Source organism: Centruroides vittatus, unplaced genomic scaffold (genome assembly GCF_030686945.1).
Source record: "Centruroides vittatus isolate TY-2023 unplaced genomic scaffold, ASM3068694v2 contig_754, whole genome shotgun sequence".
Taxonomy (NCBI): Eukaryota; Metazoa; Arthropoda; class Arachnida; order Scorpiones; family Buthidae; genus Centruroides; species Centruroides vittatus.
This window is the reverse complement of record NW_027122490.1, coordinates 3,499,665-3,515,499: the sequence shown is the minus strand read 5'-3', so window position 1 is coordinate 3,515,499 and position 15,835 is coordinate 3,499,665. Positions and strand designations below refer to the sequence as shown.

At 23.9% G+C, this 15,835-nt stretch overlaps 1 protein-coding gene across 1 annotated transcript in view; it reads left to right on the top strand.

Annotated features, from left to right (window-relative positions):
- LOC136981439 (kin of IRRE-like protein 3) overlaps positions 1-5,857 on the top strand; it is a 129,155-nt gene extending 123,298 nt beyond the window's left edge. Inside the window, exons 8-13 of the mRNA XM_067277765.1 lie at positions 165-467; positions 2,027-2,155; positions 4,164-4,188; positions 4,861-4,955; positions 5,339-5,466; positions 5,609-5,857. Of these exons, the coding sequence (XP_067133866.1) occupies positions 165-467; positions 2,027-2,155; positions 4,164-4,188; positions 4,861-4,955; positions 5,339-5,466; positions 5,609-5,815 (887 nt within the window). The 3' untranslated portion in view covers positions 5,816-5,857. The remainder of the gene's footprint in view (positions 1-164; positions 468-2,026; positions 2,156-4,163; positions 4,189-4,860; positions 4,956-5,338; positions 5,467-5,608) is intronic.
- Positions 5,858-15,835: the final 9,978 nt, after the last annotated feature.

Below are 15,835 nucleotides of genomic sequence, written 5' to 3'. Positions count from 1 at the left end.
ACAGACAAGTGCTGGAGATTATAGTACATAAATTGTATTCTGTAATGTTTATATCACAGTATTACTGATTTATCTATTTTTAACGAAATAAACTTAGAATAAACGAGGTTTTAGTCATGATTTGTATTATTTATGATGATCAACTGCCAAATATTAATTTTCAGGCCCACCGGATTCTCTTCAAAATTGTTCTGTTACTAATCAAACAGAAGAATCTCTTCTTATCGAATGTATCGCCGGATATGATGGTGGATTACCTCAATACTTCTTTATGGAGTTGTACGATTCCACGCTACAAAGAATACGAGCAAACATGACCACAGATACCCCTTTTTTTGTTGCACACGGCTTACAACCAGGCACTAACTTTGTGGTTCTAATGTACGCAGCTAATGGAAAAGGTAGAAGTCAGGCAGCAGTATTAAGAACAAATACTCTATCTCCACCAGAGAGTCTAACACAAAAAGGTAAGCTAAGTACATTCATCGATTATAATTTAAAGTTGGTGTAGATGTTAGATCTTTTAAAGTTGCTACGTGTCTGAAAATTGTATGAATAATGAAAATGCTTAAAGCCTGTTAAGAGGCTGATTAAAAGAAGTTTTTTTTTTTTTAGTTTATCTCAAAAACTCCAATGTATGATGACAGTTATTAAAATAAACTGTTATACAAAAGTTTCTAATGAAACAGAAAACTTAATAGAATTTTAATTGGATAAAGTGAAATAAAAATTTATAACTTAAAAAACCTTATAAAAATTCGGGAATCTTATTTGCAAGTAATTTAATTTAATAATAAAATATTCATATATGATATTGTGGTAATTTACCTAAAGTAACGTAAAGTTAAGTACTTTTATAATATAATAAACATTATTTTTAATTAAAAACTTACATTTCAAATCAGTACATAAGTTTAAAGTGGATAATCTTTTATGGTATTAATTATTAATGTGTCTTATAATTTACTAAGTCATAAACATTTGTAACACGAAGGTTGAAATATATAAGCTAACAGATATTAATTATTAATCTATAATTATAATAATAATTTTTAAAAGCAGTGTCTGAAATATTATAAAAATGAAGTGTATTTTTATATTCATTTGATTTTTAAATAAATTAAATTAAATTTTATATTATAATTAATTTTGTGATTTATTTTACTTTTCCGGCTGTTATGTATATATAACAAGGTAAAGTATTGAAATCGTGTCAACTTTGATTCTCCGGGTTTTTTGCAAATCTCCACTTATGAGACCCTTTGAACCCAGAATAGCCAAAAGAAAAAACAAATTCCGTTATGTATGTGTTTGTTGGGGCCTATTTTGTTTAATATCTCAAGATGGGGTAACGACTAAGAAACGAAATTAGCATAGTAGATTGTATCTGAGGGGTATTGATGCTATTAAATTTTGGTGGTTAAAGGTCAACAGAGTGCAGTGGCATGTTATTCTATGGGGAAAATGGACAATTGCCTGGGGTTCCCACTGACAGATTAATCTTTTGTAGGAAAATATTTCCCCCAAAGAAAAATTTGTGAAATTGACACTGAACATGAGGTCCCGTAATTCAAATTTGGCTGGCCATCATAAAGTTATAACGCGCCCCTGACAAGGTGGGGAGATACATGAGGTCATGTATCACATCTTGGGATGGATTGGACTTAATGAAAATATTACTTGTTATTAACATTCACATATTCTTTAAATCTCATCTCTACCCTCAAATTTCAGCGTTTTGCTATTTTATAATAATTAATAATATTAAAAGATTTTCATCATAAATTCTCATAACAGATGGCACCATACACAATTTATTTATTAATATGATTAATGACATAAATGTTATTTTTAAAATGAAATCGCTTAATAGCCGGGAAAGTTATGCAACTCGTTTCTGGGTTTTTTTAATATTTTAGCTACAAGATTTTCATAAAAATTATTTAATAATAATGTTAATATTTTATCTGATATTACTTATTTACGACAATTCAATTGTTTAATATTACAATTTAAAATTTTATAGATGATATTTGGCAAGTAAACATTAGTCCTATAATCATTGGAGTAATAGCAGTTATAGTGTGTCTTGTACTTGTCGCAGTACTCATTATTTTAGTAATGAAAGCGAGGAGAAGAAATAATATTCATAAAAGTGAGTTAATACCGCATTCAGTGGCGCAATCACAAGCTTCAAATATGAGGCAAACATTTTTCTAATTTTTTTATTATAAAATGTATAATAAAAATATTTACTTTTTCTGTGATGCCATTTAAGCATTGTAAACAGTAACTAATCATGTCTTTTTTAACTTTTTGTTTGAAATTATCTTTAGGGGAAGCTGTCGCCTCTTCCCCCATTCCTGATTGTGCCACTGATAGTATATTTTTTAAAATATGTGTAAATTTTATACAATTAATTTAGAAAAAATATTCCTTTAGCCAATTCTTCTAATAATTAGTAATGTATCGACTTATTTTTTTACTGTAATTATTAGTTCAAATGTGAAGAAAAAACTTTTAATTTCAATTGCTACATAAATTTACATTCTGTCAAAGACAAGGCTTTATTATTTCTACTTGTATTTAAAGTTAATATAATTAAATATTTGCATTTTTTAAAATATGTAAATTACGATTATAAAGATTAACGTCATTATGAATTTCTAGTGTTGGTATTTACGTTAAAAAAGGCTTTATATTTAAATTCGAGAAAACGTTTATTCTTGTCTCGACTGTCAATAGGTAATACATGGAATTTCCAGACAAAACTGTTAATCCACAAAGGAATAAACGCATTAAATTAATGACATGCAGCTTATTAGTCTATGCTTAATTTATTCCATTCTTACTTTTTGAAACTAATTTCTAATCAGTCTTTGCAATTAAAACTTTAAGTTAAATTTATAAGAATTTATCATAACTTCTGGCCTCGTGACAGGGATAATTAGGAGAACTTCAAAATGTTGACTTTTCAAGTCTAGCAACCATTATATCGTAATTATATAATATCATAATTATGATAGATAAGATATGATTCAAATTATAATTATCACTCTATATGTAAATGCAGATAATAAGGTTTAATAAATATACAATTAAAACATAAAATTGGTCAAAAATAACTATAATAATCAAAATTCTGTATGTGTTGTTACGTTATTGATACTTTTAATTTTGAAGATTTTGAAAATATATAAGTGCCTAGAGCCTAGACCAAATCTAATAATTTAAATAACATTTTGAGCAACAAAAATAGTTTATAATTATTTTATATTTATTATTTATATAGAAACATTATCGTATTTATGTCATAATTTGTTAACTTTATTCACCTATAGAATCTTGATAGTCTGATATTTTTGTATTATTATTGAAAAAGTTATATTCTTATTTAAATAGTCATAAATATTCTGAATTAAAAATATTCATATAGTAATCACAACAGACTTTTATATAATAAAAGATTTTTCATAACGAATATAATAGGTCAAAATTATACTATGGATATTAAATGACGAAAAAATGAGTCAATCCCATACTGGAAGATACCAAAATTCCAATTACTTTTTTATGATATGTCTCGCCACAACCAAAAATATAGCGCGTTATACTTTTTATGTAATATATTAATACGTAACATGAATATCTTCACTTGTGATTATAGATACTCCTTTATAACTGATAATAGAAAGTATCATTATATATTTAACATAATAATCTAAGAGAATAAAAATAGAGTAATATATTTTATTTAAAAATCATATTTACAACAACTTACAAACTGTTTAATATACAATACATTTTTAGTAATCTTGTTCTATGTATACACTATTTTTTTATAAATAAATGAATGTTTTTCACATTTTACATTTATTAAAATATATCTTCAATATAAAATTTAGATAATTCTATTTATTAATACAATCATATTACATTTTAGTAATTTTTAACAACTATATATCTGATTTCAAACACCATAAATACAATTTATTAATAAATTCATAAAAGAGAAAACATACAAATAATTCAATTTTAAACTTATTTGACGAATTGATAAGGTTAAAATAAATTATTGAAAGAAATTCTTATACTTTCTTCCGATTATTTTATCGTCTTTTGCATTCGAAATTTGCAAATTTATCTCATTTTACATGCTGCAGACCACGGGGATTATGGAAGTGACAAGTAAGTGCAAATGTGATTTCTTCTTCTATAATTCTTCCAGCATTTTTTAAAATGAATTTATAGAAATTATTTTAAATTTTATAACATTTATTAATATTTGAAACTAAATGTGAAATTTGTCAAAATTATTTAATTATAAACCAGCGGAGTTTATATTATCATCATTATTATAATTTTTAAATAATCATACTGAATATTACACTTAATTATATGTTTAGCATATCATTATTGATACGTGTAATAAGCTAACATGCAAATGAATATTACTTGTATTAATAATAACGACAATAATAATAATTACATAAATTACATCTTCGTAATGTAAATGTACTTATTAATTGCAATATTTATTTTAAAAATAAAATGACGAATTTAAAACATATTTAATAAATAAATAAGGATTGTATTATCTAAAATATATTTTTACACAAATAAAATGAAGTCCGTATTTAAATTATAATAAAGATAGTTTTGCTAGATTTAATCCATTGAATATACATTTATTTACAAAATTTTCTTTTGCATCGTCTAAATTTAGTTAATATTTTTCATGTCGTGCACTTAAAATACATTCAATTAATTTTCTGATCAAAATAAATCAGTTGTTTAAAGACAAACAAAGAATGTGTATCATTGTCAAATTAATCAACGGAACTAATTTCATGTTTATAGATGTCGGACTCCACTGAGACAAGATACGGATGATAAGAGAGAGCCACAGGCATCCATTAGAGAAAGAGAAGATAAATGCCCGGATATAATACCCGGTAAATTTTGATTTTGTATACAACTCAACCTGAGTTTCGTCTTGATCGATAATCCCAATTTTTCCACTAGAAGCTAAAAATATCAATTAAATATATTAATATTAAAGCACTTTATTTTAATATGTGTTATCTTAAAGTTTAGGTAATTATACTATTTAATGTGTTATCATTAAAATTATTTCTAAGGATAATATTTATTTATATTTACTTATAGTATATATCAAAATATTCAATTTTCTAATACTTTAATAATAAAATCTAAAGTTTAAATTTTAAATTGCAATAAATATTTATTGCACATGATTTCGTGTTAATTGTGATTTAACTTATTATATTTAAATTTCATGAAAGTATTTAACTTTATGTTGTTTAAATTCGAATAGGAATTGCTGTTACTGAGCGATCATCAGACATCGAGAAAGAAGTAATGGGAGATGTTTTATGGGAAGCAACATATCTTCGAGAGGCAGAAATAAATTTGGCAGGACCGGAATTTAGCACGAACAAACAGGTTTATGAATTTACAGTATTCATAAATAATAATATATGTTCTCAATGTATTACATGTACTGTATAGTATAAAATATAGTCTAAAATGTAAGTTGTTTTTATGCGAAATTTTTGAGAATAGAACCATTGTATTCTTCCATTAGGTCAATCAACGATTTATGTCGATAGAAGTGCCTTCTCCTACGGCTCCAATGTTGCCACAAAGAAATGTTATACAAGTGGCTCCAATGAGTGATTATACACAATCTCAGCAAGTCAAGAAAGTGCCTCCAAGTGGAACGCCTATGCGTGGAGAGTGGACATTACCGCGCTCTATGCATCACCCGAAAAACATTCAAACTGATGTATGATGTATGAAACACGTCTGATTTATTTATAACAATCTTGACATACAGAAAATTATAGCATTCCTCGATGGAGGATAAAATGTGGTGGTAAAGAAACAAACCATGATGGAAAATATTAACACCTGCAGCCTTACCACGTGTCATAATCTGTGAATTGTGGAATATAAGTCAACAAGATTGATAAATCTCCATCCAACGCTGACGATTGGTGAAAGATCATCTTTGATATCGATCGAGGATACTGATGCGAGTGTTTTAACATTGTTACTATACAGTAATTGATTATTTATTAACAGAAGACAGATCACATTATCTGAAATTGTACAGTATAAAGCAAGCAAAGGAGATTAAGACAAATTCCCAACATGAATTTGCGAATGAGTCGAGGAATATTTTAATGAGTATATGTACAGGAAATTTTTTTTATCCTACGAATTTCGTCAACGATCACTTTTACGTAATAATGCATTCACTAATATTTTATTTTATAACATTTTTTTAATTTTAAATAGAAAAACATTACAATTGATCTTAACTGATTTTAATATATAATAGTTTATTAGATTTTATATAATGTAAAGCTTATGCATGAGTTTTATGTTATATTAAATCTTAAAATGATGTTGCATCAATTGTATCACTAAACTGTTTGTATATAAAATATTTATAATCAAAATTTGTTTAGTATCAAAAGATTAAGAATCTAAATAACACAATATTTCTGCTTTAGAAATGATATTTGGTAGATATCGCATCAATTTTGATCATGGTTTTATTGTGTCTGTTATCATTCCAGACACTATGTTTCAAATACACATTTGTTTTAATGTGTCAATAAAGCATTACATTCTTACTTATATTCGAGTTTTTTATATTAATTACACAAATTTATTAAAAATTTATCATATTTTTATTATAAAAATTACATTAAATTCACATTAAATAATAAAATACCACGACACGATATTAATTTTAAAATCAGAATACATCATAAAAAATATACAGCAAGAATACGAAATATGATAGTAAAACGTCGTTTATCGGATCGTGATCTTAAAGTTATTCGATTTATCTAGATCAGTTAAAGAAGCACATTAGTGAAATAGTGCAGTAAATACAAGGTACATGCCTAAAACTTAATGTTTTTTTAGTTTAAAAAAAGCTAGTATATTGCATTCCTGCACTTTACTACAACTCAATGTGATGTGCTTTGACTTAGAACGCATTTTATTGTGAATTGTGAGGTACAGTAATGTCAGCTGAAAGAAAAAAAAAAGCTATTGTGACGTTGAAAAAACTTGAAGTACTTCGTAAAATTGATAAAGGTGGTTCCATTTTTTTTTAGCTTAACGCCTACCCTATTATTAAACTATATTTGCTGACTCCTTTCATGAGTGATTTCCGGATTTTCTGGATTTTTAACAAATTAAAAAATCAATTGTCCAATTTCTTCAAAGAAATGATTTTATTATACAGAAAATTATTACAGAATACATTACAAGTTGTGTATGAAATTTGTTTTTACATTAATATATGAAAATTTACGTAATTTTATAACTAAATTATTTAAATTTAAAATATTTAATTTTAATAAAGTATTTTGTTCATTTTTATATCATTTATAAAGCAATAATTATTTAATTACGGACTGATCAGTTGTTAAACGTAAAACATAAACAAACGAAAAAATAATAGGCAATTTTTAAAATTACGTTTATTCAGTTTTAATTGAATTTGACTAAGAAATTCTGGAATGATTGAATATATATCATTGCAATTAAATACATCCAAATGATGAAGGAAAGTTTAAACTTAAAGATAAAATATATTTCTATTTAATTAAATGTGAAATGTAATTGAACTCTCACAGGATGAACGTAAAGCATAAACTGACTAATTAAAAACGTAATTATATCGCAAAATTAGAAAGCATATAATTTTTCTTATGAGAATATGCAAGATAAATAATATATTACCCTCGTTTACTTTTAAAAGCATTTATATTTTAATTTTTTTCTTTCTAAATTATATCAAAATTTTATTATTTACTTATTAAAATCGTTCAATAACACTTTTAAGAAATGTTTTAAACGTATTTAGAACAATTTCTTAAATTATAATGTTATTTATTTTTGCATTTCTTCTATTAACACTGTTTTTTTTTAATTGATAATAGTATTTTAGAAAATTTTCTTAACTTTTTTTAATAAATGAGAACTGTTATTTATTATTTATTTCTTTCTATTCGTTTAAAGTTTTATGAATATAATGTGCAACATAGGACAAGGTAATTAATATGCAATTAAAATGAAAACAATAATTAAAGAACAAAAAACTGTAAATTATTGTTTTAATTGTTTTTAATACAAGCTATTTTACTTTTCGTGTTTCTTATGACAAAAAAAATTTAGTACACAATTTATTCTCATTTCTAATTAATTTTTAATATTTATCCAACAGTTAATCAGCTAATACTGTGATGTATTAATAACACCATTGTCGTACTTTATTAAAAATTACATTTTTCAAGTAATATTATTATGAAATAAATATATAAATTTACATTTATTCAAATTATTTTTTTTACTCCTACAAACATTTTTACGTCAACTTTAAAAATTATAATTTACCGAAAATCTAAAACAATTAAGTTAAATGATATCGAAGTCCCTTGACCATAATCAGTAAAATCACAACTAATAGAATGATTATGCTTTGGGAAAAGTTTTATTGATTATAAACATCTCTGAGACATTTTTGTACAGCTTGAAATTTAATCTTGAAGATGAAGGACATAAATTCTTGAAAATTATGTTATCATCGAGAAATATTCTACAGGTTTATCAAATCTAATTTCCTGTATGTAATTCGGATAATTTTCTACTATTTTTCATACACACTTCATTACCAGTGTAATACGTAATTACACACAATATACACGATATCTAATATATATATAATATTAGCACATCATTAATATTCACAACATAAAGTTACTGCTTCATTATGATACATCTTTTTAATGTGCAAATTTAAATGTATCTATAATAAAATCATTTTTCACTCAATTAACTCCATAAAGAGAATTTTATATGAAGCTTTTGTATATTGTATTATTTTCTTAAGGATTATAAGAAAATATAACTTAAACTTGTAGAAAATTTTTAATTATATTTCGTAAATTAAAGAAATAAATAAGAAAATAAATTTTTTAATAATTCTCACTTCTTCATTTATTTGCTAAAAATTATAAATAAATTTTAGTATTAATATATTATAAATTACAATTTATAACAATATTTAATTAAGCAATTTTTGCTTAATTCAATTTAAAATATTTTGCAATTATAATGAATAATTAATTATGTATAGAAGTCTATAGATAATTTTAAAAATAAAAACACCGTTCTCTATTTATAAATTCAGATAATTAAATATTTCAAATGTATTTTCAAATATTTAAATGTAATTTTAAATATTTAAATTTTAAAATTTTTGTAAAAGTTGTCTTTTTTAAATATCTGAAAATATGTTAAAACAAAAATAAAACACAAGTTAAATTTTTATTTAATTTTTTTTAGAATTTGTTAAATTTTATTGAGAGTATAACAACGACAGGCATAAATTTAATTAAATCAATTTTTTCACGTGTAAAGTTCTTTTTTCAAGAATTAAAATATTAAATAATTCGCTCTATATTATTTTAAAATAATTTAACAGGTTTTTCAGTGAATCAAAAACAAATATCATTACATAAAGTGTTAAAAATAGTGAAAGAACATACGAGTAAACGATTGTTTTGTAAAAATCTCTACGTAAAAATAAGTATTATTCTACTTTTAATAAGTTAAAACTCAACTAATTAATTTAAATTTGCTACAGATTACTGAATGTTAAATGATTAGTCATAAAATATAAAAGGTAAACTCTATACTTCATAGTAAATTTTATATGTAACTTAGAGTTTAGTCGTTAAGTAAAAACTTCATATAATATTTTTTTTCTTTTTTTTTTGTCCTTAAGTATTCCAACTTAAGAAAACGAATTCGAAAATGTGAAGTGTCTGAAACTTCTCCATATTCTAGATGTTTTATAAAATTAAATTTATGTTTAATTGCAATTCAAAAGTATTCATCAAGTTTTAATTGAAATTTTTATATCGGGGTTGTAATTTGAAACAATTCGACCATGTTAATGAAATAAATTTGAGTGGTAGTCTTCAAAGATTTCAGGTTATTAAATTAAAATATTTTCATAATTTTTTGCTGATAAGTATGTACTGAAGTTATAAATGTTAAATATTAAGCATTTATAGAAGAGCCGAAGTAAAATTATGCAGCTAAAAAAAAATTGTTAAGCCAAGTGTTTTCGTATGTATCCTAATCAACTTATGCAAAACAATGTTACATCGACATTCAGACAGATTATATACTTTTTATGGAGAATTAGAGCTAGAAATTTTCTCTGTACACTCAAGATAGATCTACTTTGAGTGTATTCCATATTGCAATTATTAAGTCATAAAAGAAAGTTCGTATTCTTTTTAAAATTTAAGTGATGAGATGTAAAAGTACACATATATACCTACTTTAACATTTTTAAATTATATTATTTATAAATTTATGTATTTCATATTCTCCGTAAAAATTTATATATTAAGTAGTGATACTAATCGATGATTCCTGCAGATGTAATAATTATTAAATAAATGAAAGGTTATATATTCTACTAAGTCATTTTTATTACTTAAATGAAAACAATTTATTAAAGCAATATCTTTTAAGGTAATATGATTCTATATCTTCAGAATAAAATATAAAACTTAATTGTATTATATTATCACAGCATTTTTTCTTAGACTTTTAAATTCAGATACACAATAGCTATTTTATAAAATATTTATCTATCATACTATTTTTTTTAAACTGACTTTAAATTTGAATTTACTAAATATTAGTTTTCATCCAGTTGTATTTTATGAGACCAGTATTACTGCTTAAAATTATATTTCATTGTAGTATTGTTGCATGTTAGAATTTCCAATAATGGCTCCTTATATGAGAATGTCAGTCGGAATCCTAATTAGCAGCTTGATTCTTCACGTCAAATGAAATAAATATTCAATAATCATTATCAATGAATGCTTTTGTTTATTAAGAAAAAACAAATATCTTTATTTTGATGGTGAATTCATTTATCTCAAAACCTGTAACAATATTTTCTAAATTTATTAAAATTTTGAAACTTCATAAAATTATATTAACATCAAAAGAAAACCTAAGTTGTAATATTAGGAATTTAATGTTATTTTTTCAGTTTTATAAAGTAAAACTTAGCTTTTATATTCCACTTTGAAAATATAGAATCACATTTCTTTACAAAGATATTATTTCAATAAATTAATATTTAAAATTTCCATGGCAATCGATTTTCATACATAAAACCAAATTCTTCTAATACCTATCACAGTCTCATTTCTAATGCTTCTTTGCTAAAATATTTTCTAATGCGCCTCAAGATATCGACAGTAAATGAAAATTGAAATTCGTTTTAAAACGCCATATTACATTTTTTCGACAAATATGCAGGGAAAAAATTAGATTTGAATTTTTCATGAGTCACCCAAAATGGCTATAGACTTTAAAAAGAAGAGAAGACAAGATTGATGGAATAACAGTTTCGAGGAAGCTTGTCATTTTAACTAAAAATCATCCAACCACATCGACGTTAGGAAAATGTTCACTAAAGAGTAGAGTTTGCCAAAAACTAGCTGCTTTACAGCTGATATAACTTACTAGACAAATTATTTATAAGAATAACTAATAAAGAATATTTTAGAAAATTATATCATGCTGATATGTTTAATTTTTTTCTTAATCTTTCTTTTTATAACATTACACGGAGTTTAAGTTTTTATAAATTAATTTTTCATTTTCCTTTTTGCAAGTAAAAAGCTCAAATTTTATAATTTATTTTCAGTCTCATAGCGATAGTTTTTATGAACTTTTGTATAAGTACCATTAAAAAACTAAAAAATAATTTATATGTTATTAACTATTATCGAAAGAATTTTTGGGGTTTCAGAGTGTGTGTTGCACACAAGAATTAATTTATTAAGATAAGTGTTAATGATTAAAATAACAATTGAAATTTTGAGACATAAAATAATGATGGGAGATACTAAGAACCGATTAGTGAAAAACTTTTTTGTAAAACTTAACTTCTACTGCCATTAACTTCTATCATTTATATTAAAATGAGTGGGAACTAGAACGTGCTTATCATTGAGTCAAGTAAAGATGTCCTACTCGTTTCTAAGATAACAAGAATAGAGTAGAGAAGGGGGAATACGAAAAAAAATTAGAAGAGGTTGTAATGAAATATTTACTATCCTGTTGGGAGAAGAAAAGAGTATTCTCTTAATTGTTCGCTTTAGCTGAGCAGGTGAAGTTAATTGTGCAAATAATACGCCATGTTGAATGGTTCACCTTCAGAATGTGTTACCTGTTCGATTAGTCAGATTTTTTGACTCAACTTCTTTAAAGTCTTTTCTAATTCTAATGAAAAAGTTCTTACATTAGCAGTTACGGTTTAATTACTGAAGAAAAGTCAAAGTCTACAGAGAAAGAAAAAACAAGACTTTTATCAACTAAATAGTGAGTACTTAAAAAAATCTTTTGTAAAAATTAAAACTTTTGTTTAAAAAATATATATAAATAGCTTATTCATTTTTGAATTATATTATGTTAAAAATATTATTCAGTCTCTAGTATTCAAGTTATTCCAAGTTTTGTATTTAGGCTATAATCCATTTTTTATTCGATATTTCTAAACATAGATCTATAACAGTTTCAATTCTATTACCTAATAAAAATCATAAGAACTATAAAATTATTTTAATGACAGGAAATATTCCATAAAACTGATATCTTTATAAAAGAGTTTATTTTACTTAGAAATATCGATTTTATGAGAAAATTTTATGAGTAAATTTCTATAGGAATTTATAATATATATACAATGAAAAATTTTACATAAAACACAACAAAAAACATATTGAAGCTAGATAAAATTCAAAAACTTTACTCAAATATGTTTTTGCTTATCGTTTAGGTAGAATTGACAAAATTTTACACGAAACAATTGATTTATTGTAAATCTATATCTTTAACTCCGTTATTTTAGAGACCATCAACATTTGTTTATTTTTCTTATTCTGTAACTTACATTAACATTTTTTTTAAAAAAAAGATATTACAGAAAAATACAATTTTCAAAACAATCAATTTATAAACTAACTTAAGCACAATGAAATTAAAAAAAACCTTAGTGTATTTAATTTTTAATATTAAATTATCTATAAGCTTATTTTTTAAAATATTACCCGACACATTAATTATCTCTGACATATTGAGATTAATTATGTAAATTACGTATGAATTATATATATTATAAACATTTAATTTATATTAAAATATTAAATGGATTCTTGTAAAATATATATTATAAGGTATTTGTTGTAATGAATATTATAAATTCATTTTTCAAATTAACAGATTTTACTCATTTGCATTTTAATAATGTATCATATGAATTCGAATCACATATGAAAGTTATAAAATGCAAATAATATTGGAAAGAATAAAATTTTTACTTTTAGTGAGGAGTTGAATACTAATATTGATTTAGAATTCTCGATATTGAGAAAAATGATTGATGCAAAAAAATAGAAAGTTAAAAGATGAAATTTATTTATTTACAATTTCTATAACCATATAGCTAATATATAGTATTATATTAAATTGCATAAATATTTAAAATTTCAAAAATTAAATAAAATTTTGATATATTTTATATATTCTAAAACTTTTAACATAAATTATATTTTATTTTTTTCAATTTTATATGGAAAAAACCAAAATAAAATAATTACAGGTATAATATTTTATAAAATTTCATTTTATTTTCAAATATAAAGATAAATATCAAATAATGAGAAGATATTTTTGTGATTTATGATATAGGATGAGTTATTGCAGATTGCATAATGTAAAACTCAGAAATCCCTCTTTACATAAAATATTTATCAGAATCGTATTAGCTTACATATACGATAATAAATAATCCCGTATGACAACACGAATACTAAGAAATAGAAAACTATTTCCAATTTCTTATTTACTACGCTTTATTTACCATCTTTATTGATTTTTTTTAGTATTTATTCAATAAAAACTTCCTTTTAAATACGAGTACTTACATTTATATGTGTACGAAGTGATAGCTACTTATACTATTATTGTAATTTTTGAAGTTTGTGAATGAAGAAAAATACATTAATTATAATAAAATGACTAAATATTCGGATAAAAAAAAGTAGAAAAATTAATAGGTTTTTGCTATTATAACTGATAGTTGCCATAAGTTAAAGAAGGATATTGACAAGTGGTATCGTTAAAGCTATTATCGATAAATGAAAGTAATAAATTAAGATTATAATCGGTGTTACATATCTTATACTTATTATTATCGCCTTGATTGGAAGCCGGAGGCCACATATTATCGAAATGACTTTGGCAATGTTTAGTCATCCTTTATCACACCCTTAAGCAAATACTACTTTCCCTTTCAACTTTTTTAGCGCTTCTCGTCACCAAAGCTATTATCTCCTCCTTACCCTAACAACTTCCATCTAATATGCGACTCGAGGGCAGAAAAAAAACGCATAATTTGCTTCATCAATGATGTCAAATATTTACTTCTTTACTTCCTTATTTCAATTATACAACTTTTCATATCTATTAATCTTACTTTTTTCCACGACATTCCTTAAGGGTTCATTGTTAGAGGTTGCTTGAACGATTTGTAATCACGTTTCACTTTTGAATAAAGAAAAAGAGAGAAAATATTAAAAATTAACAAGTTTATTAATTGACGCATGTGATGATATTAAACCATGAACTATTATAGATGCTGAATTTTTTTTTTCATTAAAAAAATTCTAAATCGCTTTACAATGTGGTTAACTTTTTATTTTTCTAAAATAATTACATAATTTTAAAATTATTTTAAAATTTAATTAATTATTTATTTTCGTGAATGTCTTTTCTTATTATATATATCAAATTTTTTATTAATTAATATAATTTAACATTATTTATTTCTTCTAGTTGACAAAATTATTATGAAGTCCTTAAACTTTCGTAAATGAATATTCAATTTTACTGTGTTCAGTTAAATTGCTTTTGTAATTAGATATTCAACTATACAATTCATATAATCACTATAAAAGACCTTATTACGCCTGCTATTTTTAAAAATTTATAATATAAGCTAACAGTTTAACATGTTAGTTTACATTATAATATTGAAAGGTAATAAATTAAAGTCTACATTATGTTATTGCCCCGAAGGACAATGATAAATTGTTGATCTTCGCAAGTGAAAACAAGCATAATTTCATAAATTATAATGAGAATTATTCCTGTACGTTAGTCTAATTAAATTTAAGAATTAGAATATAACTGCTTTTATTTATTTATTTTTAATGTTTGAATTTTCAATTCCCACTTGGCGCAGAGACCTTGTGGGAATCGAGAAGGTTTCCTTGATTTAATGGGATATGACAACGCAAAACATGTAAGATCTGCCACCTGAAAGACGATTCCATAAGAAACTGGTCTTACTTAGTGTTAGACACGAAGAAAATCCGAAAAATTTCACATGGCTAACCTATTGGTCAGGTTCGAACCCATGACCGGTGCTTTTACCCACTCGGACATTCAGCCATCTCATACTACTTTGATTATGTTACTATTCAAAATTATTTATGATAATATCTTAAATAAAAGTTAAGTCTCTTTTCATAAATACATAATTCTTAAATATTAAATTAATTTAAAGCACATTCGAGAAATTAAAGAGAAAATTAAATAGTTATATTGCGGTTCAAAACTTATTATTATTTTATATATTGTAAATATTGTTATTAAATAGCAATCTCTTAATTAAAAATAGTATTTA